Consider the following 26,452-nt stretch of genomic DNA (forward strand, 5'->3'; position numbering starts at 1 on the left):
GTGTGTACACTCAGTGTTGAAAACAATGTTCAGGACAATTGGAGCTTACTGCAGAGATGGGTTTTGCCAATGCATACTGGGCATAATACAGGTTTACGTTTATTTACCTAATTAATGCAAGGAAATTGCTGCAGGCCTTGAAGAAAGGAGTTACTGAGGAATATTTGGGCCACTGGTGAGTATAAAGTAGGCACAGGAAGCAATGCAAAGGGAGAAAATATCTCCTATGTTTACTGCTAGTCAAATTCTATATACCCAGAATAGAACAACCTTTGGTTCTTTTCTTTCCCTTATGTTCTGATATTATCTCTTATTACATACTTAAACTTTTTTTATCCCTGGCTCTTTCTTGTCACTTTCGCCAAGAACGCCACTCCAATTCAGTCCTAAGCTGGTAATCCCATGTCTCTACCACAGTTCTTATTTTGGGAAATCATATTATATTCATTCTTTAAGACTTAGTTCAAGTACTTCTTATTTGACATAGCTTCCCTAGTGATTTCATATGTAAGCAATCTACTTTTTCTTAAAACCTAATACTGTATTTTTGGTTGTCTCAAATAATACTTGTAATTCTGTGCCATGCATATACACGCCTTATCTCTTTTCTCCTTTTCTGGACTATTCCATTCACAGGGAAAAAGTTCTGCTTTGCTTTGTATGTACCTCCCAATTTAGAATATCTAAATACACATTGATGGCCTTGGATTTACAATGAAGTTGTATTTCAACAAACTCTTTGCAAGTATTATAAGTTGAAATGTGCTTAATACAACAAACTTTCCAAATATCACATCTGAACAGCACAGTATGTTATGGAGAACTGAATTTTTACTTTCATGTTCTGTGTTAATTGGGAGTTGCAATTCTTAGTATGTTTACAATATTATCAGAAATTTTATTACTACATTTCACTAGCCTGGGAAAAGATAAAAAAATAAATATTCCAAGCCCAGTTTTTATTGAGTGTGTTTTACTTTCATAACATCATTGAATAAAATAATTATAATAGTGAAGCAATTCTAAATTGGGACTCTGTAATTTTGCCTAATATTGAGTTTTGGGAACTGAAACAATCCTTAGCTAAATCTTTGGAATGTTTTTTCCTTCCAAAAGTGAAAATGAGATTACCTAATGTGCCTACTTTATATTTAGGATGGAGTTTATTTTGTTTTTAAACAGTAATGCATTTGAACAACAAAAATATAAATTTACAAAACTTGAAACAACCTATTATTGCTTATGTTATTATTACAACTTCAGGAATGTTGCAGTAGCAATAATTTCATTATGATTATTTTGCTCCAAGAATTTCTGCTCTGTTTAGGTATGCAGTCATTGAAGCAATTACCGGCTAAAGTTTTAATTTCTTCATATCATATAAAACCCATGGGGAAGTGTCTGCCAAATTATGTTAATGAATAATTCAAGGGACATGTATTTCACTGAGAGACTGTTTCTTTCCCTCATGCTTATACAAAGAAATAATAAATGAAATTAGATGAAGTGTTTCAGTACAATGAGTCAATTTATTATGTTCCTTCTTTAAAGTGCAAAATTAATTGGGTGCTCATTGTACCAGAGATTTGTAAATGTATACATCAGAACTGTAGTCATACTAACACTGGTAAAGTGTTTGATATATGCACTGCTTTGTTGTTTGTGATGTTCTGTCACCCTTCTCTCACTCCCTGCATGTGCATAGGATTATGCGTGTATGTGCAAATGCACAAGAGAATGTGTATGCAATAGACACACATAAAGATACCATGTAGGCAAACCAGTGGGTTCCAAAGATGTCCCTGCTCTTCACAAACCATGACTATTCCATCTTACATGGCAAAGCGATTTTGTGTACGTGATTATTGGTAAGCACCTGGAGATGGCACCATTACTGTGCATTATGTATTTGGGCCCAGTATAACCTCATATCTCTGCAAGTGGAGGAGGAAAGCAAACAGTGAGTCTATTAAGTGACTGGTTGCCGTCACTGACTTGAAAGTGAAAAAGAGCACAACAAGATCTCTTGAATCTGAGAACTGCTCCTACATTACAGTCTTTGAGGAAATATAGATGTCGGGTCAGCAAATGCGAGGTCCACCTTCAAGAACCTAGTTAGCAGAATTTCCTCTAGCGTATCCAGAAAGCAAGGCAGGCCTACTCACGCCTGGGTTTACCCATCCGATGCATACCTGTAGAATGTGATATAACCAGTTTGGGTTGCTTAAATCACTAGCTTTGTTGTACTTCATAGGGCAAACTATATAAAATTAATATACCTATAAATATTTTACATAGCTGTTTACATATTTTTAGTCTAAGTTATTTGTAAACAAGCCCATTTATGCGGACAGCGGCACATTATAAGCAAATGTATATAAGAGAAATGACTACAAATAAACCAACTTCCTTTAATTGTAGATACATACATGATGGTATGCATGAAGACTGTGTGTGTTGCTGGCTGGATTGGGCTAGGATGCCGCACCCATCACTTCTTCTGGAACTTCTCAGTTTGGCTCTGAATGTAGGTAAAAACACAATACATGTGGTCTGACATTGGAGTGCATGTATTGGGAATGGGCCTTTTAAGTTCCTAATTTCTGGGCCCAGCGCCATGGACCAGCAGCTAAAATCCTCGCATTGAATGCGCCAGGATCCCATGTGGACGCCAGTTCTAGATGCCAGTTCTAATCCCGGCTGCTCCACTTCCCATCCAGCTCCCTGCTTGTGGCCTGGGAAAGCAGTTGAGTATGGCCCAAAGCTTTGGCACCCTGCAGCCACGTGGGAGACCTGGAAGAGGTTCCTGGCTTCCTGGCTTCAGATCAGTGCAGCACTGGCTGTTGCGGTCACTTGGAGTGTGAATCATTGGACGGAAGATCTTCCTCTCTCTCTCTCTTCCTCTCTATATATATGACTTTGAAAAAAAAAGTTCCAAATTTCAGTAGTAGGCAGTGTGCAAACTCTAATTTGAACTTCTATGAACATCCCTCTCAAGAAGCTAAACAATATTAAAATGAAAATTTTAAAAGGAAAATTAAAAGCTCTGGGTGACATCAAATGAGTTCCCAGAAGAGGTGGCCAATACAGTAATGTTTCTTAGAGATTTTGTCCAATGGGCTTGAGGAAGTGTGTGTGGCGGAGGGGGGGGGGCGGTTTAAAAATTCCATTTAGTCACTGATGAGACTTACCTCTTGGGTTCTTTGTGTCCGTGACCAAATGTCTAAATCTTAGTTGTCCTTTCTATGTTATCAACACTGCCTTTGGAGACATAACTCTAATTGCCATTAGGGAATACAAAGACCCCTTGAGCATTCTTGCTGGTGAGGAGTGGTGTCTGGGATCTGATGAGAGATACTTCTCAGTCTGTTCTGTCAACAGTCTCCTGGTAGTAGAAAAACTTCTCCTGTGGATCATAGTGAAGTATTATTTGTAAGTGAGTTGTCCGTACATAAGAGGAAATAAAACAAATGACCCAGTTGATTATGCAAGGGACAAAGAGCAGAAGTGTGAAAAGGATGGCAAGCAGCGTAGGAGGGGAAACAAGCCAGAATGCCTAGGCAATGCGGGGGACAGGAGATATTTCCTTTTTGTTCTGACTGTGTAGCCAGATGGCCTCTGTACGGATCTCTGATGTTGTTCTCTACCTGTCCTGGGCTATTGATATAAGTGCAACAAATCATGTTAATTACAGTGCAAACCCCTTATTGCTCTGCTTGCAGGTAGTCTAAGCTAAAACAAATGTTTATGACTACTCTACCCAGTGTGTGACGACTGTGACAGCCCAGTTAGGGCATCTCCAGTTTTGTATAGCATGCTTTGTGGTTAAATAGTTACTTTCAAAGGTGAAAGCAGTGATGGCTGCTATAGACCTGACCATGATTAAGTCAATGGTGCTCTTAGATTAGTGTTGGTTGGAAGTACGTTTAAAATGAGAATGTCTCTCGGGCCCTGCGCAGTGGCGCAAGTGGTTAAAGGTCCTCGCCTTGCACGCCCCGGATCCCATATGGGCGCCGGTTCTAATCCCGGCAGCCCTGCTTCCCTTCCAGCTCCCTGCCTGTGGCCTGGGAAAGCAGTCGAGGACGGCCCAAAGCTTTGGGAACCTGCACCCGCGTGGGAGACCCAGAAGAGGATCCTGGCTTCGGATCGGCATAGTATCGGCCCGTTGCTCTCACTTGGGGAGTGAATCATCGGATGGAAGATCTTCCTCTCTGTCTCTCCTTTCTGTATATCCGCCTTTCCAATGAAAAAATAATAAAAATAAATCTTTAAAAAAAAATAAAATGAGAATGTCTCTCAGGGTTAACATTCCCGAGGTGCAGTCTCTTCCTGTCTGAGGATTACCTAGATGAGAAGAGATAAACACCTTCTGGTCCTGTTTGGGCAACATTCCAATGATGTTTACATTTTGGCTAAGGATGGATTTTCCAAATAGGAAAGTCAGTTGATAGTTTGGGCAGCACAAAAGTACCAGTTTACCTTTTCTTTTCCTCTTAACTAAAACCAAACAGATGTACAAACCCATGAGTGATGGGTCAATTTTGAAACAGATTTATTACCAATTAACTTGGCTCCTAAAACATTATACTGCATAACATGTGCATTATTTTTTGTTGAAAATGTAAAGCATTTGTTCCAAGCAAAAGTATTAATTTATTGTATCAGGCTTTGTGAGCTATGTCTAATTAGAGTTAAAATGTTCACTTAAATATTATAAGAATAGGCAAATCACATTGACTCCTTTGAGGTTCAGTTAGCACATGACATCAACCTATACTCCCATAAGCTAGGACAGTTAAATACATAATAAAGAAATTAGGCGATTTTGCTTCCTAGACATTCTATATACAGGAACTAACCTTAAAACATTTTTCATTTTACTTATATCCATCATAATTCCATATAGTATTTAACTATCACAAATTTCTCACAACAAGAGTTTCTTTATTAAACTCTCTGATAAAGAATTTGTTTTCAGGCCTATAGATTTTCTAACAACTTTTTACAGTTTACTGGATTCTTTAATTCATATCCTGAAACAGTGTTCTAACATGTCTGAATTAAGAGAGAAACATGTGCTATAGCATTTAAACTTGTACCTCTTTTAGAATAGACCTACTGCATTTTTCGCTTTACAGTTACAGTTTAGAGAATAGGTGAAATATCAAATTAATAGGTTTCCTAAGATAACACTCATAGAGTTGCCAATGGAAGAGGCAAGGTCTTGGCAGGAAAGAAAGAAAGGAAGGAAGGAAAGGAGAGGAGAGAAGAGGAGAGGAGAGGAGAGGAGAGGAGAGGAGAGGAGAGGAGAGGAGAGGAGAGGAGAGGAGAGGAGAGGAGAGGAGAGGAGAGGAGAGGAGAGGAGAGGAGAGGAGAGGAGAGGAGAGGAAAGGAAAAAGGAAGGGGCCTGGTGCCATGGCCTAGCGGCTAAAGTCCCCCCTCACCTTGAAACTGCCAGGATCCCATATGGGCGCCGTTTCTAATCCTGGCAGCCCCACTTCCCATCCAACTCCCTGCTTGTGGCCTTGGAAAGCAGTTGAGGACAGCCCAAAGCCTTGGGACCCTGCACCTATTTGGGAGACCTGAAAGAGTCTCCTGGTTTTGGATCGGCAGCAGCACTGCTGGTTGTGGTGACTTGGGGAGTAAATCATTGGACAGAAGATCTGCCTCTCTGTCTCTCCTCCTCTCTGTATATAACTGACTTTGCAATAAAAATAAATAAATCTTTAAAAAAAAAAAGAATAGAGGAAGGAAGAGAAAGAAAGAAAAGAAAGGAAAAGGAAAAGAAAAGAAAAGAAAAGAAAAGAAAAGAAAAGAAAAGAAAAGAAAAGAAAAGAAAAGCAAAGAAAAGCAAGGAATACAAGGACTCTGGGAAGGTGTAAGGAGCTGACCATTGAAATAAAAATCTTGGAACTCCATCTGTGTCTTCCATTGTTCTGGTCTATTTTCAATAGTTTCTAGGATCATTATTAGGGAGTTGGATTAAAACTGGAGAAGCTGGGACTTAAAAGTACTCTACTATGGAATATAGACATCACAATCAGCAGTTTAACCCATTGCACCACAACAATGACCATGCTTCTTTTTTTGAAAAGTATATTTATATACTTTATATATTTATTTATATATATATTTATTTATATACTTTATATATTTATATACATACACATACACACAAACACTCATTATATATTATCACTTATTTGAGTCAGTAAATGATAAAACTTTTTCCAGTAGATGTGTTCAATTACATATTTCTGAAGACTTTCCATTTGAAATGCATTGTTACAAAGTAGCATTAAAATAAACAGATGAATAAAGAACAGACTTAGGGGCATTCAAAACTTCTTGAGATTCAGACATAAGTAAATAATACTGAAATAATTCCAATAAATGTAACTGCGTACTGTAAATTCAGCAATGTGTTTCTCCGTATCTCCTGGTGAGTTTCTGTAAGATAGAGATTTCACATATACGAACGTATCCTTACAATAGCCACTGACTCCCAACTGGGTAAATCAGTGATTAAGTGAAACCAGTTACCTTGAAATCAACATAACAATCTCAATGAATCAAAAACAATAACTAAAACCTAATGAAGAAAAATCTAATTAGCTTTTAACTCTAGATCTAGTTAAAGTATGTTTTTCTTACACTCAAATAATCTTGTAAGTCTACGACCAAGGAGATATCTATATTTTTCTACATTAAAAAAAAAATAGGTCAGCCTAAGCATATCCTAACTAATGTAATATTTGTTTAACCTCAACTGTTCATTTCATCACTGAATAATTACTCGACGAATCTTATAAGCAGTTAGTATGGTTGCTAGAATGAACTACAACAATGTAACTTAAAGAGCTTTCACTTATTCTCTTGTAGTATTGGATATAAAAAGTCTGAGTCATTTTACTTGGGCTGAAATTAAAATGTTACAGTCTCTCTTAGGAAGCTCAAGAGTATTTCTGTTGACTTTTTCCATTTCCAGAGCTAGTGTATCTTCCTTTACTTAATGTTCCTCATCTAGTCTGAAAGTCAGCAATATGGCACTGGGTTTCAGCGATTTGGTGGTTAATCCTAATTTCCCTGTACTTTGTTTTTCGTTTGTTTGTTTGTGTGTTTGGGAATACCATAATAATCGTAATCACATCTGTCAAGTTCCTTTTTCCATATAAAGTAACATTCAGAAGTTCAGTGGATTAACACCTTGAAATCTTTACCAGTCAGTTTTCTTCCAAATATAAGCATCTATGATGTACTTAGTGTTGCAGGCAAAAACATGAATCTGAAAATTTCTGCATTTGCACTCAAAGTGCTTATCATTATGTGGAGATATAAAAGATGTAAATAACAAATATTTTGAAAATATTCATTTATTTATGGAATTGAAATGGAGAGAGAGAGAGAAAGAGAGAGAGAGAGGGAGAGTTTTCATCAGTGAATTTACAGAGCTATAGCATCTCATTGACGGCCTGCCAACGTCTGCCTATCATTTGACCTGTGACATAGTTCATGATTTTACTGGATGGAGTAAGACTGGATTCCTTGTTGTCAGGATTCTGTAGGTGCCAAGGCTCTCTTTGTGTGGTTAGTTAAAGGGTGACAGCAATAGGTGAAACAATGAATGTTTATATCTCTAATTGCACTATCTAGATGTGGAAGCTTCAGTGTACCATTCAGGAGACTTCTTGGAGTCACAGTTTTTCTTCCCAAACTCAAGGGATACCATAAATATACCTACCAAAAACATGCACAATGTTAACTAACAAAACAAAGTAGCACTGTGTTCCATAAATGTTAATTGGGATTGAACAAACAAAATAATTGATGGCTAGTAAAACAATCATATACAATGGACATATCATGTCCATTGGAGCATACTGTAATGATAACAGGATTTTTGTTTGGGAATTGATTTTTTCTTATTTCAAAGATGTTGCAAATTGGTATGTACAAGCATAGTAAAATCCACTCTACTTTTATTCAGAGAATTCATTTTAAGTCTATACAAGAGATAAAATATCATACTTAGAAGTAATTGTAGCCTTTGCATACTTGCAATATATTGAGGTTTTGCATTTTTTAAAAATGTGTTTTATTCATTTTTTATAAAAAGCAGAAAAGAAAAAAAAAAAAAAAGAGAGAGAGAGATCTTCAATACAGTTTCCTCCCCAATGGCCATAATGGTCAGAACTGGGCAGGCCAAAGCCAGGAATTCAATCTGGGTATTCAGTCCCATCTATTCCTCTCCCAGGTGCAAGAGGAGGAAACTGGATTGGAAGTAGAGCAACTGGGGCTTGAACCAGTGCCCATGTAAGATAACAGTGTCACAGGTTGTGGCTTAATTTCTCTAATTTATCCATTGTGATTCAAAGTTTCATTAGAATATTTACTATATTACATGTAAGATAATCACTATGAAATAATTCCCTTCACGTTCTAGGGATGTAGAAGGAAAGCAATAAGTTTATTAAGAAAAAATTGGGGGCCCAGCACGGTGGCGCAGTGGTAAAGGTCCTCGCCTTGCATGCCCAGGATCCCATATGGGCGCCTGTTCTATTCCCGGCAGCCCTGCTTCCCTTCCAGCTCCCTGCCTGTGGCCCGGGAAAGCAGTCGAGGACAGCCCAAGGCTTTGGGACCCTGCACCCGCGTGGGAGACCCAGAAGAGGCTCCTGGCTTCAGATCGGCATAGTATCGGCCATTGCGCTCACTTGGGGAGTGAATCATCAGATGGAGGATCTTCCTCTCTGTCTCTCCTCTCTGTATATCCGCCTTTCCAATAAAAAAAAAATAATAATAAAAATAAATCTTTAAAAAAAAATAAAAAATTTAAAAAAATTACACAGACAACACAGATACTTTAAGATGTATACGTAGAATTCTAGTTAAATGAAATTAATTACCACAAATAGCATGCATGGGTCATTTATATTGAATGATGTCTAAAAAGAGACAGTCATCAAATCACCAATAATTAGGATTTATTTTGTCTCATAAGAACAGTGCATTTCATTTCTTGTTGTATCAGGGTGGTAATGGTACTGAAATTGACTGAGAATGGAAAAATGCAAAAGGGATTGGGTTTATTCTGTCTCACAAGATCAATGCATTTCTGAGTAGTGTCTTAACTGCCATGTCAAATGTTTGCTTCAATGATCCAGTACCTAAATGATTAAAAATAACTCCCCCATTCAACTTCAAAAAGTTTTTTTTAATAATCCCCATGAGTATAACATCATAAAAGCAAGGATTATTTCAGTAAATTCAGAAGTATTGGATTAATTAAACAGTCACTTGAGGTGTAAGAAAGCATAGCACTGTCATGAGTGCTCAACTGGCTAATCTTCTGACTGAGAGAGTCACCATCAGATTTGGGTGCTGGTGCACATCTTGGATGCCCTGGGTCCCATCCAGCTCCCTGCTTGCGGCCTGGGAAAGCAGTCGAGGATGGTCCAAAACTTTGGGATTCCACACCTGCCTGGGAGACTTGGAAGAAGTCCTGTCTCCTGGCTTCAGATCAGCTCAGCTTCAATTGTTGTAGATGTTTGGGAAATGACTCAGTAGATGTACGATTTTTCTGTCTTTCCTTCTTTTTATAAGTCTGCCTTTCCAATAAAATAAATGAACACGTAGGAACTAGAAAATCTTTAAAAAGTGGATATCCAAACTCCATAAAAATCACTGTATGTCCCTGTAAACAGCTTGAGCATACTGCAGCAACGTCATGCTTAAAATTTCTATCATTACATGCAATAAACATTGTACTGAAGGTCTAGCTGATAATGATGAAAAATGTAAATGACTTAAAAAGTGGAAAAGAAGGGAATGAGCATTTTTATTTACAATGATATGATTGCATATAAAGAATATTCTTGAATTTAACAAAAATATCAAACAATTTACTAGAGCTTCTCACTGTGAGACAAATATGCTCAAACTGGTGCTCTTAATACATGAAGAACCAATTGCAAGATGTAATTTAAAGAAAGATATCTTCAATTTTAGCACTAAGGTATCAGTACATATGAAAGATGATTAAACCTTAAAAAAAAGAAACAAGACATAGAGCATGAAAGATTTTAATTAATAGGTAAACACACATGTTTATACACAGGAATGCATTCCCTAATCAATGCATTTTACTTTCACATTTATTAAAAAGTCCAATCAAAACCCAAGTGGAGATGTTTTATGGATCATGTATGGCTTACCTTAAGCCTGCATGAAAGAGTAAAGAACAGTGAAAGGAACTTTAAGCAAAGCTCAGGAGAAAGGATTTTCAAAGCGCTTGTATGCAGAATTAATGGGTATCTAGTACGTGATCATTTGTGCTTTTCTGTGTCAAAAATGTTTTCTTCTTAATGTTTTTAGAAGTAAAAACCATAGTCAAGTTTTAAGGAGAGCCTTTACAACACCCTGTACATCCTGCATCAAGTTCTCGCCTTTCAGACTCTGTTACTATGTCACCAAAACAAAACACAGAATCCTCCTGGCTTCCCAGGGTGATGTAACATGAGGGCCTAGTGCTGCAACCCCTATCAGGAGAGCCCCTGCTGTGCACACCTACCCTGTGTCAATCACTGCTGCTAAATATTTTGGGATACAAGTGATTTTATACCTCTGAAAATATTAAAAGCCATATTTATCTACCAGGCTCTTCCAAGATCCATTTTTGTCAAAACAGGCAGATCTGCTCCTTGGCTTAAAAAGTATAATCAAGTGAAAAACAACTTTGACAATTTCACAGAAAACAAAACAAAAAAAACACCTTTCCAGCGGAATCTTAAAGTGCCTAGGAGACGGTGAGGGATTCTTCTAGTGATGGACACAGGGCGGGTCCCAAACCCGCCATCTCTGTCCACTGTCCTAGCAGGGTCAGTTTTAACCACTACCCTGTGGCCTATGCACTCTGACCTCGGCGTCTGCAGACCACGGCGCACGCCCCGCCCCCGCCCTCTGCACGCCCCGTCCTCGGAGCCCCGCCCCTGCTGCGCACACTCCGCCCCGCCCACCCGGAGCCCCGCCAACCCGGAGCCCAGCCCCGGGCATACACCACGCCCCGAGTCGCGCCCATCGGCGCAGGCCCCGCCCCACAGCCCCGCCCACCGGCGCACGCCCCGCCCCGGCCCCGGAACACCTTTGGCGCGTCTCCCAGGAGGGCCGGGCCGACGGGGCGGACGGCGGGGCGTTGTCAGGTTCGCCTCCTCAGCTCTGTTCCTCCTGGCCGCTCTGCGCCGGACTCCCTCCCCGGCTTGGTGAGTAGCTGCAGGACTCGGGACCCCCTAGATGCGGTTACGGCGGGTACGACATCGGCCGCGGCGCTTGCGCGCCCGCCGGCCAATCCGCTGGCAGGTTCCTGCTGCTGCCCTTTGCCCTCCGCCCTCTGCCCCTGCGCCCCTGGAGCCGGGGCACGGAGCGTGTGAGGAGCGAGCGTGGTTCCCACGTTCTATGGGCTCCGATCGCTGCTCCCCGCAAGTTTTATCTGGGTTAGTAGTTCGGCCTTTCACGTGGCCTTTCACGCTGCCTGGTCCGGACGCGGCTTCCGCCCCTCTGCCTCGCCTTTGGTGCAGTTCTGTCTTCTCATCTCAGGGAAGCTGGCTCTTTCGGGTCGGGGGAGGCCTTTCCCAGCTCCTGAGCTGCGCCGGGAGAAGGAAAGGGCCAGGTCCGGGGTCCGCGGGGCGTCAGGTGGCCCTCGCCCTCGCCCTCGCTCTTTCCCTCTCCAGGCGCCTCGGAGTTCCGGGGAGGCAAGCTGGAGGCCCGGCGCAGACAGGGCTTCCACTGGTCTGCTAGGGTGAAGGGCGTCCGAAACAAAAACTCCTGTGCAAGTATGAGGGACTGGTGTTTTGATTTTGTGTTATCTAAACAAAGAGCAGTTCCTTTCATTGTTGTTGCAAGACCCTAAGCAGGGATGCGTGTTAGCAGAGCAGGTGGCATTGCTGAAATCCAAGAAAAGTATTGCTCATTTAGTCATACCAACTGAGATAAGACTAGAATGAGCTATTCACATCAGAGTGTTAAGGCAGTAGTTTGGGGGAAAAAAATAAAAAGCACAGAATCAGGTATTGGTGACATTAAATCACACCATTTGCAAATCATTTTTGTGACCATTTGTTTCTCAGAAAAAAACAAACAAAAAAAAAAAGCGCTGATGTGTTGCTGCAACTTTGCAGACTTCCAGCCCGAATATCTAAGACACTTCCAGAACTGCTCTTTGCCCGCGATGAATAGTACCTGTATGATCAGAACACGAACTGCAGGTTGTCGGGGCTACTGTTGAAGGAGTAGGTACAAGGTAGCTTTTTTCAAGTCCATTTTTCAATTCCACAGTCTTTCAGGGCAAGGTGACCACCATATCACCAACATTCTGCACTATGGTCTCTGTAATGCTGCGTGGAAAGGTAACATAGCAGACAGGCAGGCTTCTCTGCCTTTTGCAGAGAAGAGACTGGGAAATTAGACCAGCTGCTTATTTTCATCACATGTGAAATGCTGTTTAAAAGTTTTGCTTCGTAGGTGTTGTGGAGACTTAAGTAGAAGAATATTTCAGTTTTGTCTCACTAAATTTTGTTATCCAAAAGGTCGGGTTTGGGCAAGAGAACCTTTATACAGAAACATTCTGAAATTTCCAAATGTTTTGGTTCTATTTATGTCCAGTGACGTTATACAGAATAAGACGAAAAAGTGCACAAAGTGTGCATCGTTCATTGATGATAATTAACAGGTGCAGTTATTTTGGGTTCTCTGACTTACGCGATAGTAACAAATAGCTTTTAAATAGGTGGTTTTGCAACACCTCTGGATCTCTGTCTCTGGTTTAACTGGATAAGTCTAAAGATTTTTATTAGGAGTCACTAAATTTCAAAGTCAACTAGCATTTCAAAAGGCTAAAAATAGTAATAATAAAAAAAGACACACCTTATTTTGTTTAATTTACGAGTAAATTGGACTGCCCTTGAAGAGAATGGATTTTGAGTAGTTAGTGTTTGAGTAGTTTCCTGTTAGGAGAATATATGTATCTGCAGCAGTTAACTTCTCTTCGTTGCCTCCTGCAATGTTTTTCTTTTGTTGAAGCCAATGATTAATTCCTCTACTCTTAGCTAAACAATCACTAGACACTTGGGAATTACACGGGTTGTTATGCTTTTGCGATGAATGGTGAAGGTGATAGATTTTTTTGAGTTATTGAATGTTGCTTCTTTCCACCTAATAAGCTTAATGTTCACACTAACTGTGCCAAGTAGATTAGAATTTGTTTATATTCATACTGTCCAAATATATACCAAGGTCCAAATCAAAGGAGCCAGAGATCAAATTGCTTATACTGAGCAGTAATGATCACTGGCTATAAATGAGTGATTGTGCATAGATATGTTAGGTTCTATGGGGCTATCAAGATAAAGGTGTTTCTAGGGAATATGAAGTATATAAATAAGTTACATGATGACATGTGTAAGAAGTATCCATTTAAAAGTCGATATTGCTGTTCCCTAGAATATATGTCAAAGTGAGTACTTCTATCAATAATCAGAATTGTCAGGAGGGGGGCACAGCTATTTCCCTTTGACTTTAACAAATGAACTGTGTTTTGTAAGTAACCATAAGGAATAAACGCTGTGGTGTTTGATTGTCTACTAGATACCCATCTTGAGAATGTTATCTCATTTTACCCTCAAAAAAATCCCGAGAGTGAGGTGAGGTGATGATTCATTTTATGGAAATGAAGAAGGATTGGGTTGCTTGATGTGGTCAAATAACTAACTAACTAAGTAAAAATAATTTTAAAAGACAAAAAAAAATCCCAGAAACATAGCAAAACTGAAATCGTTGGACTTAAGTCGTTGTAATGGAGAGAAAAGCCATACTTTTCATCACAGCGTTCTTCCTTTATTTAGGCCAGGTTGATTTTACTGTTAATTGGTAAAATTTGGTATAGGACCCTTGGATCCTTGCGGTTAAGTGCTAATAAACCCTTTAAATGATGTAAAAAGAAGCCGAGAAATCGATCCTGTTCAGTTCTCTTTGCGGGAGGGGTATAAAAAGAAAGAAAAAAATTCATGTCCTGAGAAAGAAACTTTTTTGTTCTTATTTTTCTTTTTAGTTTTTAATTTTAATATTGTTTACCTAGTAAAAAGGAATCCACATCCATGTGGCCTCTGATTATAGTGGAGAGGATCAAAGTATGGAGAAAGGTGGGTGGGACAAATATTGGAATTCTTTTGTTTTTTTTTTTTTGCTCCTATGTCTGCAGTTGGGGAATGGAAGGGCATCTCTCCTTGTTGAAGTGCATCAACATCAGTGGATGGACAGCCATTTGATGATGCCTTAGAGATGCTGATGAGGGGAAGAATGTCCTGGGAGTTGCTTGAGTAATTTGGATACTTCTGAGATATTGTCTGCTTTGTTGCATGGGGTTGAGAAAATCTTTCCAAGGTCTGTTGACCGACCAGGTCTAACTTAGTACATTCACACACTCAGACACTTGCTGCAAAGCTTGGCTATGAGAGTTGTTCAGCCTGTTCTGCTTTCCATCCTTTGACTAAGCACTCAACATTCTATGCTGGCATAGATGTGCTGGCTGTCACACCCCTCATGTGCATATGGACATGCTGTCCTCTCATAAGCATCAGAAACTGAGGGGGTCCAGTCCCAACACGTGCACTTGCAAGTTGGATCTTGCAATTTCCCTGTGGCCAGGGTTTGAGTTTAGCAGTCTAATCATGGAGGTTTCTATTAAGCTCACCTTAGGTGACCTCAGACTTGACTACTGTGTACCAGTTAGTGCAGGATCGATTTTGTTCCTTCAGGTACTGTAGCCAATATACATATTGGTTGATACAGCTGCCTGAGTAGTTCCACCCTCAGTCCATCTGTCACGCAAACCAGGAGATGGTGCAGCCTAGCTTGGCCTGGCTCACATCCCATCCAACTTTCAGGCGCTACTAAAAGGAAGTATGGGTTGGCTCAATCTGTCCCACCCCCAGACCCAGCTGACAAATGTGGGAGGGTGCTGCTGCCTTGTCCAGCCTGCTCCCTCCCCCAGCCCCGGCTTTGTGCACACCAGCAGGAGCTATAGCCTGGAAAACAAGTGCCCATGGTTCCCCTACCAGGCCGGCACCCAGCCCTGGTTATTGCCCTTAAACAGGGGTACTGTGGTCCGATCTTAGACGATGATTTGCACCCAGTCTCTATACTTACTAGCAGGTGCTTCAGCTTAGTCCATCTGACTTACACATACTCTGCCTCTTTCATGCACTACGGGGTGTTGTATGTTTTCTGATTTTTCCTTGTGATTAGATAGTATTGATTTTTCAAAAGGTTATCTACATCAGTCAATGTCCTTTTATTGTTTCCTGTAGAAACTCAGGATAATATATTTTCACCCAAAACTAATGGATAAAATTAATAGTATTTACTTGTTTCAGCAATTTAAAATATATAAACACCAGATATAATATCAAAGTATGTATAGCAAACACTGACAAATCTAAAAGAAATAAATAACAATGCCATAAGAGTAAACATTTCAGAATAGTGATAACATACCACAAAAGGTCATATTTAATAAAATGGTTTATGCCAACTTTTTAATTTTTATGCCTAAAAAACTTTCAACTGTATACCTAATAAAAATTAGTATCTAAACATACTTAAATGTTTTATTTGTATAACTTATGTACTCATGATAGCATATGAGCGCATTAATGATGTATTTTCCCAAACACACTGAAGAATCTATAATACTTTTTGCAAATTATAAGTTATTTTTTGTAACATTTATGTGAAGTTTTCAAAGTTAGAAATTATTTGTAATAATTCCATAGACACATTTTATAATTTTTTTAAAAATGAAAGTTCTAAAAGGAGTTCATGAAGCAAACTCTTATGTCTAAATTCACAATGGTACAATGGTATGATGGATTTTATATAATCAGTCTCATCAATAAAAGTCATGAATAAAAGTGAATAACTAAAAGCAGACTGAAACTATTTTACTTGCGATTTTCTATTTTTTAATTATTTTTCAGTTTTTTTCTGATTCTTTGCTATTTAAAAAAGTTAAATCATTCCCTTCTTAAGAAATTGTTATTTTACTTGAGAGTTTTAAATATACCCCTAAGTATTTCTTCATATTTAAAAAGGTTTATTTATTTATTTTGAAAGGTGAAGGAACCTGCTGGTCAGCATCTTTCATCAGTTGGTTCTCTCACTAAATGTTTGGCAACAACAACAATTAGGTGAGGCAAGGCTTGGGGCCTGGAACCTAATCTCAGTCTCATAGGAAGCAGGGCCCCAGCTACCTAAGACACAACCTTCTACTTGTGACTGTATACAACATTAGCAAAAACATAAAATCAAACCATAGGAAAGACTTAGACCTAGGCATTTTGATGTGGGGAAATCTAACCATTGTATCAGTGCCTGCCACTAGTGTTTTCTTTCATTAACTGTGATTTTTTTTGTTTTATTTATTTATTTATTTATTTATTTAGACAATCTTTACATAGTTAATTAGAGTAAAAAGGTTCAAGGGCTAAAATGAAATGAATAAGACTAGTATTTTTTCCATAGTGTTTCCTTCATGTTTAAAGGGGGGTATTAAGGGAGAAGGCCCACCCAATTTCCCACCCTCCCCAGGCCCCTGATGTAGGGCATGCTCTGAGGTTCTTGCTCAAGTGGTTTTGATGTTTCAACAGTTATGGATCGCTGCCAATCTTGCCACTCCAAGCACTATGAGGTCTTTGAAAAATCCACTGATTGACATAGTCCATCATAGCTGAGATGGTTGGTTGACCTGTTCTGTCTTCTCTCTTCTTGGTTAGGGTTCTGAGTCCAGCATTTTGATTAGGAAGATCTCCAAAGATACTTCTTGTATGTGCTAGCAAGTACAGGGCCCGGCACAGTCCATCGCCCTGATCAGCTGGTGGTTGCCATTGCTGGGTTGGTTCTGTTTTCACTCCCAACTTCCACTGGAACCAATGGGTGTTGCAGTCCAGCCTGGTTCTGCCCAGCACATACTTGGCCCTCACCTAAACCAGTGGGAGCTGCAGCCTAGTTGGAGGGACCTGCAATAACCCCCACCAGGCCCACCCCCTACCCTGGTTTGCCAGTATGTGTTGCAGTAATCTGGTCTGTCCCACACCCCATTCCACCCCAGCCGCTGTCTTAGTTTTATGTCCTCCTGTGGAAGTGGTAACCCAAGAGGGATGAGCCCACTATTTCCCTCCCAGGCCTTGCCCACTCCCAGATTCCAGCTGATGCTGTGGCTAAGCCCAAACAACCCTTGCCCACTCTAATTTTGTTTGCACTAGTAGGAATAATCAACCCAGCCTGGCTTTTCCCTGATCTAGTCCACATGAGGCACACAGGTGTGGTAGCTCTGCCTAGCCTGGTCTGTCCCCATCCCAGCCTACTCCTGCGGGAATAGCTGTCCTGCAAAGGAACCCTCCTTTATTCTCCCTGCCAGCTCTGCCCCCTTCCTTCCTTGTTCTCACGCTGGTTGGGCGCTGCGGTCCCTTCCAGTACAGGCAACCTCACCTCGGCATTCCATATTGTGTACTAGTCATTGCTGCGATTGAACCTGGCTCGACCCACACTGGTGCTTGGATTTGCCAATGGATGACATGGACAGATCCAGCCTGGTCTTCCCCCAACCCCTGCCAATTGTATGCCAGTGGGAAACTTTCCATGGCCTGTTCTGGGCTGTTTCCTATCATGTTTCTTGCTCTTACCTGCTGAGTCTGTGTCCTGCCAGAGGAGTTGCCCAGGCTCCTCCATCAGAACCTCTCCCAGTGCCAGGTTTCACGCTTACCAGTGGGCCCATGAGCCAGCCCTACTCAGTTCACCTCCTGTCATAGCAGGAACTGGGCTTTTCCTGACAGGCCTTCAACCCAATCTGGTATTTGTTGTTGGATGTTTCACCTGTCCCAACCTCTGCCTTAGACACTGTGGTTTAGTGTCCCTGGCTCATGTGGGCCAGTAGGTGCAAGAGCCTAGCTCGGCATGACCTGTGCTCCCTCCTGGTTTCTAGTTTTACTTGTGAGCTAGGGTTTGCTCAGTCCTGCCTGATCTACTCTGTTCAAATACCAGTTGACACTTTAGCCAGCTGTGGGAGCTACTTTTGCAGGACAAGCCCCAAGCCATAGCTTCTGCATGGACTGGTATTTGGTGGTCAGCATTGTTCAGTGATTACAAGTTTTACAAAGGAAGAGTTACTGCCAGTGGGGATCTTTACGAATGTTTCAGGTCCTAGAAGCACAATGGGTTCAACCTGGAGCTAACTAAGCAGTGACTCGAACCAAAACCCCAGAGCTCCCCAGCTGGGCGGCCAGCAGATGGAGCCTGGCACCAAATGGTGCACTGGCTGCCCGGGAACAGCTCACCACATGCACATGGTGGCTGTCATCTGGGATCTAGACATGAGATGCCCTGTCCTGAAACCCACCAGCAGCCAGGAGGCTGCTGGAAGTTTAATCTCCCAGGCCCAAGGTCGCGCCCCTCCCAAATCCCATTCACTGCCCAATGAAGGTGGCAGGTGGGTCCGGGACCTGCCCAGTCATAGAGGCCTCCCCCCTCGGTCTACTCACCTGGAAGGGAGCAGCCTCTGGAGCCCAGGCAGGCCCAGGAACAGCTCACCACATGCACATGGTGGCTGTCGTCTGGGATCCAGGCATGAGATGCCCCGTCCTGAGACACACAACTGTGATTTTTTTTAATTCAATTTTATTCTTGGGCTGCGCATATTCTAGCTCTGTATGCATAAACTATTCTATTTGTTTATTCATTCATATTGTAACAATTGTAAAAATCTGAAATTGTATTATGTGTCTTAAACTATCAAAAGGCTTATTTGACAAAATGTAATAGTGATTTTTTTTTAAGGTTAATTAAATGGCAGATTTACAGAGAAGGAGAAGCAAGGAGAGATCTTTCATCTACTGTTTCACTCCCCAAGTGGCCTCAAAGCCAGAGTTTAACCAGTCTGAACACAGGAACTCCTCTAGTTCTCTGCACATGGATGCCGATGCCAGGGTTCAAGCACTGGTGCCATCCCCTGCTGCTTGCCCATGCCATAAACAAGGAACTAGATGGGAAGTGGAGCAGCTGGGGCCAGAACCAGTGCCCATATGGGATGCTGGGTCTGCAGGTGTAGGATTGTCCATTTGAGCCACTGCACTGGCCCCAGTAGTGATATTTCTCAATAAGTGTTATCATTTCGTGTCCCGACCTGCAGGACACCACGCTCAAACCCTGAGGGTGGACTAGGAATGCCCGGCTGCTAGTCCCTGGGCTACTGGCCCAAGAAACACACAGACACACGTACTTGGTGGAAAAGAGTACCTGCTGCTCTTTATTTTACTCCTCATATATACCTTCCTCTCTAGGGGAGGAAGGAGAGGGGAGGGGTTTCCTGGAAGTAATTATCTTCTTTGAAGCAGAGAAGGAACTAATCATCTATATTGAAACAGGAAGAACTAATCATCTGTATTGAAACAGGGGAGGAACTAATTATTTGAACAAGAACAAGGGTGGAGGTTCTATTCGGCCTGTTTTACACAGGATGTTCTGGCCTAATATCCTGCTTGCTGTGGCCCTGCTTGCCCAAGGCAGGCTTTGCAATGCAGCAGGCTATCAGGTTGGCCAAGTCTAAGGCCCGTAAGTCTGTGTCTCCTAACAATTTTATCCAAATGAGTAATTATCTTACAAATATCAATATTTAAAGCTGTAATTGATATATTGTATTTTCTTAATTTAAGGTGATAAAGTATGGATTTTAATTTTTGTTTTAATGCATTGGAAAATATTAATGTAATGACATCTTTTTTTTTTTTTCCAATAAATTGCAGTAGAACACTATTTTGGACTTGAAAGTATGTCATCATGGCAAAGTTTCGGAGAAGGACTTGCATCATTTTGTCACTTTTTATTCTATTTATTTTCTCTGTGATGATGGGTTTAAAAATGCTGAGACCAAATACAGCTGGTTTTGGAGCACCTTTCGGACTAGACCTTCTTCCAGAACTTCATCAACGAACTATTCATTCGAGAAAAAGTTTTGATTACCAAAAAATTAATAGAATCAATGATGAAGTAAATACCAAGAATTCAAAAAATGCTGAAACCACTGTCAAACCTTCCAAAGCCTCTGAACTTAACCTGGATGAACTACCACCTCTGAATTATTATTTACATGCATTTTATTACAGTTGGTATGGAAATCCACAATTTGATGGTAAATATATACATTGGAATCATCCAATTTTAGAACACTGGGACCCTAGAATAGCCAAGAATTATCCTCAAGGAAGACACAGCCCTCCAGATGACATTGGTTCCAGCTTTTATCCTGAGTTGGGAAGTTATAGCTCTCGAGACCCTTCTGTCATAGAAACTCACATGAGGCAAATGCGTTCAGCTTCTATTGGTAATTATTTATTTTTGTGTATGTGTATATAGGTATATGTGTAAGTATATAAGCAGTATTCTTGGTGTAGCTTTGTGAAGAATATTAAATTACTAATTGTTAGATTGTTAAAATTGTTTCTAAATTAATACGTGTATGGGTCCTTAAACATCTTTGAATTATACCTTTACTGTATTTTGTTTAAATGTTGGAACATATTTGAAAACATTTTTACTAGTATCCTAATTTCTTAATTTATTAAATTATTTGTGTATGATATAATCTTTCTACTTTAAGTATACAGCTATATATGTTTCTTGAAAGTATATTCTTGCTTTAGTATGACCAATTCAGGGAGGGAAATATACCTGGAGTCCAGAGGTTTCATCTTATTTGTCTTATTAAGCCCTATCTTGCACACAGCCTTAGATACAATGTATCTGACATTTATTGATTTATTTATTCATTTATTTAGGAATGGTAGATTTACAGAGAAAAGGAGAGGCAGAGAGAAACATCTTCCATCCACTGCTTTACTCCTCAAATGGCAACAATGGCCAGAGCTGAGCTGATCCAAAGCCAGGAGCCAGTATGTATATAGTTTATAAATAGGGATATGGTATATATAAAGTTAGATATTAATACATATGTTTCACAACATATATTAAGTTTGATAGTGAGTAGAGAAGAAATTTAGTTCAAATTTAATTTGTGTCTACTGTTTTACAAATACCGTTTCCCCTATATACAGTTTTACTACTATATAATGTGTATGAGGACTAGCTATTGTTAAACACTGGCAATAACACAATTATTTGTATATTAAACATTTTTCATTTCGTTTTTGAGGCAAGTATTTTACAATTTGGTAGATTTTTTTACTCAATAAAACACCTGATTATAATATTACAATCACTCTAAACAGACATTTTTCTTACTTTGTTAAACATTGAATTATGCTTATGAGTAGGAAAACTATATTTGGTAAAAATACCCAGAACATATTTTAATAATGTAGCTAGTGAGCTGACATTTTTTGAAGTGGAGATTGCTTAAATTATTTTATGGTTGAGTATGTTTTAACTTTGCTTAATAGTCATATTTCTTTGAATTTATGGTCTTTTTTCTTATATTGAGATGCTATATGAAATAGTAATAATATTTTATTGCGTTAAAGTTGATTGGTTTTGTGCTTTTATATTTAGATCTGTTATGTATATGAATCTTAAATGTCTGGCTTTTTAAAATAATGATATTGGGTATGAAATCCAGTTTTATATTATGCGTCAGGTACATTATAATAGCTTATTATGAATATGTTGTTTCGTTTTCAAATCTTTAAAGATTAGATAAGTGTATATCCTATCCTTTATGCCAATACCCTTCAATTCTAAAGATATCAGATAGATACATTTTTCCAAAAACTCAGTAGGAATATAAGACTATTATATCATTAAGAGGTACACATCCTAGTCCCCAGAATCTGTCAGTCTTACACTGCAAGAGAACTAGGGGCTTAACACGGTGGCTCAGTTGCTTAATCTTCTACCTGCCAGCATTAGGATCCTATAGGGAAGCCTGTTCATGTTCTGACTGTTCCACTTCTCATCCAGCTCCCTGCTTGTATCCTGGGAAAGCAGTAGAGTATGTCCCAAAGCCTTGGAACCCTGCACTTGGGTGGGAAACCCAGAAGCTCCTGGCTTGTGGCTTTGGATTGGCTCAGCACTGGCCATTATGGTCATTTAGGGAGTGAAGCATGATACAAGATTTTTCTGTGTGTCAGCTTTTCTCCGTAAATCCAATCTGTCATTCCAATAAAAATAAATAAACCCTTTATAAAGGGGCGAGGGGTGTTGCAGATGTAAAGCTTAATCAACTTACTAGGAGGTAACTAGCATTGTCCCAGGTTAGGCTGATCACTTGAGTCCTAACAACTCAAAAAGGAAAAAGCATCAGAAGGTTATGTAAAATCTGTTTGATCTGATGTTGCTGTCCTTTAAGATAGGGTAAGAGGTTTCAGGAACCAAAATACCAGGGAGTTTCTGTAAGCTTTGAGTGCCAAGAAAATTGATTCTTTCCTAAAGCTTCCAGAAAGGAAGCTTGACTAGTCTGGTCCTTTGATTAGGCACTTAAATGGTGCCCCAACCTACATACAGAACTGTGATAATAAATGTGTGTTGTTTTGAAAAGCTAATTTTGTTAATAAATTTATTATTATAACAATGGAAAACTACAGATTGAACATTCTAAACGTGAAAATCTAAAATTCCTTGTTCTTAGTGCTGAATCTTGATAAATGTCAACAGAATGTCACACGTGGAAAATTTCACACCTGATATATTATATGAAGAAATGCAGTAAACGCATAGGCACACAACATGGAGTATAAGAAGAAATGTCATGGAAAGCATCCTCCCAGTCCCACTGAATTGTAATGTATCTTCCTCTCTTGGGCCTAGTTTCCCACACACTAGCACAAAGGGTAACAAAATGGCTGGGGACATGGGCATCAGGTTTCTTGTGGTACCACATATGGGGTCAAGAACTACAGAAATTGCTCAGTGCTGTTTTGGCTTATTCTCTGCTCCATAATATAAAGTTGTTGAAATGTGAGAAGACACAGGCACTCATAACTTTAACAGTTACAGGAAAAATGAATCATTTATGTTTATAGCAAAGGTACATAAGGTGTTGGAAGACAGGCCTGTGTAGTATTAGAGGAGTGTGCTGTTGCATAGGACTTGAAGAAACAGAATAAACTGTTAAAATCCTTGCTGAATGTAATGAAAGAAGCTAATTAAAGATATTAAAAAGCTGACTAAATTAAAAAGGAGGATTTTTTTTTCTTTTCCCTTTTCTTTGTTATAATTTCTCATGATTGATTCCATAGGCACAGACATTTCATTCCATTGCTTCCACTACCTCATTCCCTCCCCAACTATTTCCCTCCCTATTATTGCAGTAGTGCTTCAACAACTGTCACAAGTCCAACATTCGGCTATTTAAGTGTGTCACGACAGTGTAGGTATAGACTACGGCAAATGTCTAGTATCCTGTTGTCAAAATACATTTAACAGTTTCATTGGGTGGTCTCCTTCTATTCAGAAGTAGACATGTATAGTGTAACATATCTTTGTTTCCTGGCATGTTAGTCTATTATACAGAAGAAAATTAGATTTACAGAGAGAAGGAAGAGCAGAGAGAAAGATCTTCCATTCCCTGGTTCATTCCTCAAATAACTGCAGTGTTGGAACTGAGCCATTTGGAAGCCAGGAGCTAGGAGCTTCTTCCAGGTCTCCCACAAAGGTTCAGGGTCCCAAGAACTTGGGCTATAATCTGTTGCTCTCCTAGGCCATAAGCAGGGAGTTGGATTGGATGTAGAGCATCCGGGACATGAACCAGCACTCCTTTGGGATTCTGGCACTTGAAAGTGAATAATTAGCCTGTTGGACCACAGTGTCAACCCCTAAAAATGAAGGTAATCAAAGAGATCCATCAACATTGCAGTGAATGTTTGCCACTTAATTTTGTGCTAATGATGAAACAAAAAATATTTCACAATTAGCTTAAACTTGAAAGTACCTATAAATATTCACCAAGCCTTGCAAATGTTTAAGCATTTTTTTTTATAGATTGCATTTTTTTAAAAAAGATTTGTGGCAGTAAAGCAACAGCTGATCATGATGTAGTGGGAGATATTATTGACCTGTTTGGCAAAGTAATTGCAGATGAGACTGATGCAATTTCTGACAATTTTGAGTATGGTTTTTTTTTGTCTTTTGCTAATTTTATTACTAAGAATTTCCTACAAATCAATCTTGTAGCTTTTTTGGATTCCCAAATGTATGTGTGCCGTATCCTTGATATCTCTCCCACAGCTTTTTGTACCATGTTCCATGTTTTGTAGTTTGTGTTTTCCCCAGTCACTTTTCTCCACGTGTTTTATGTATTGACCCCACCCTCAACTCTACTGATTTTCTTATCAAAAGCATTATTCCTCTTGATGTTCTTTTTATTTCTTATATCCCTATTTATATTTTTTCTTATAATAGCTCTGTTGAAGTTTCCCACCTGACATTGCATGCATATTTGTTATCTTTCCCATGAGATACTCTAACACATCAGTCACAGTAATTTTAAATTCTGTTTGGTGAGATCACATTTGTTTCACATGTAAGTCTTAATTACTTTTGTCTTTGAAAGTACTTTTTTCAATACATTTTAAAAACTTTATTTATTTTATTATTCCATGGTGCATTTCCATGGGCTCCAGGATTTTCCTTCATCCTTCCCCAAAACCCCACCCGTGTCCACTGGTTTCCCCCATATCATTACAATTGTATTGTCTTTAACAATCACTTTTAAGTCCGACACTCTGCTGTTTTTTTTTAAGAATTATTTTTGTTGGAAAGTCAGATACAGAAAAATAGGCAGAGACAGAGAAGAACATCTTCCATCCTATGATTCACTCGCCAAGCAGCCGCAATGGCCAGAATGTCTTATTTCAATCTCTCACTTGGGTGCAGGGTCCCAGTGCTTTGAGCTGTCTTTCATTCTTCTCCTAGGCCATAGGCAGGGAGCTGGATGGGAAACAGGCCACCAGGATTAGACTGAACAACCATATGGGATCCCAGTACATGCAAAGTGAGGACTTGAGACACTATGCTACTGTGCAGGGCCCTGCACTCTACTGTTTAAGTGTAGCTTGACATTGTAGGCAGGAACAATGGCAGACAGTCAAGCATTCTTGTTGTCAGGATACATTCAGCAATTTCATTGGGAGTCCATCTTTGATTTGTAAGCAGAGATGCTCATTGTATTGTATCTTCACATCTGTATGTGATTATCTCTACTACACAGTCATTATACATCCCCTTAAATGAAAAGCCATAAAACAAAATCAACAAAAGATAGTATAATAGAATATTTACAAGAATTTGAAGTTAAATAACATGCTACTGAATGACCAATGTGTTATTGAAGAAATGAAGAAATGAAAACGTCAAAGACCCTCCTGAAGCAAACAGTGCTATTGTGTGACCTGTGAATAAGCAAGGAAATTAATTAAAAAAAATTAACCCCCCCTGAAATGTAGCAAAGATAGTATTGAAAGGGGTATTGGTCTTATATTTTGCATGAAAGTTGCCTTATATCAGAGAGAATATATGATGTTTGTCCTTTTTGGATTAGATTATTTGTTGCAAATGGTAGTATTTATTTCTTTTTAATGTCTGAGTAGTATTCCATGGAGTAGATGTACTATACTTTCTTTATCCACTCCTTTTTCAACAGATGTCTTCTGTTTCTTCACCAGCACCACACTATTTTGATGACCACTGCTCTGTTTCTGTCTTGAGTTCTGGAATTGTGATTCCTCCAGCTTGATTTTAATTTCTCAGGATAGCTCTGGGTATTTGTGGTCTTTTTGTGTTTCCTAATGAACTTTTTTTTTTTTTTGGTACCACCGTATCTATTGCAGCTCAGTTCTCAATAGGTAAGATATGGATTCAACCCAGATATCCATCAGCTGAGGAATACGTAAAATGTAGCAAATATATACAACAAAAGTCTACTCATCCATACAAAAGAATGAAATCATATCTTTTCAGTGCAAAGTGCATACAACTGTTGATTACTGTGTTTTGTCTTTTCTGATATGTGGTACTCAATATAGAATACTAATTATATAGTATATATATATACACACACACACACACACAAATATGAAATACCCTAATAGTGTATATATAAGGATTTATATTATAATATTAATATATTGTATTAATGTTATAATATAAATTAATTTTAATATTATATTCGAAAATCATTTAATAATTAATAATGTAAAATATTATTTTATATAGGAACAATATATATTTATACCTCTATATGCATAAGAATTAAATTGCCATCTCATGATTTCTTAATTTTAGCCATTGTCTGTCTATACACCTATAGAACTATGCTTTTTCTACTTTTTGTTTGTTGAATGTTATATTTAGTACTGTATTAAGACTGTGATTTAAAAGTTAATTAAAAATAAACTTTTGC

General features: G+C 39.2%; 1 protein-coding gene across 1 annotated transcript in view; it reads left to right on the top strand.

Moving 5' to 3' along the window:
• The first annotated feature begins 11,126 nt into the window (after positions 1–11,126).
• MANEA (mannosidase endo-alpha) overlaps positions 11,127–26,452 on the top strand; it is a 37,096-nt gene continuing 21,770 nt past the window's right edge. Inside the window, exons 1-2 of the mRNA XM_040983789.1 lie at positions 11,127–11,255; positions 19,845–20,422. Of these exons, the coding sequence (XP_040839723.1) occupies positions 19,879–20,422 (544 nt within the window). The 5' untranslated portion in view covers positions 11,127–11,255; positions 19,845–19,878. The remainder of the gene's footprint in view (positions 11,256–19,844; positions 20,423–26,452) is intronic.

This window comes from Ochotona curzoniae, unplaced genomic scaffold (genome assembly GCF_017591425.1).
Source record: "Ochotona curzoniae isolate NIBS_2020 unplaced genomic scaffold, NIBS_Ocur_1.0 contig_3819, whole genome shotgun sequence".
In the NCBI taxonomy this organism is placed as follows: domain Eukaryota; kingdom Metazoa; phylum Chordata; class Mammalia; order Lagomorpha; family Ochotonidae; genus Ochotona; species Ochotona curzoniae.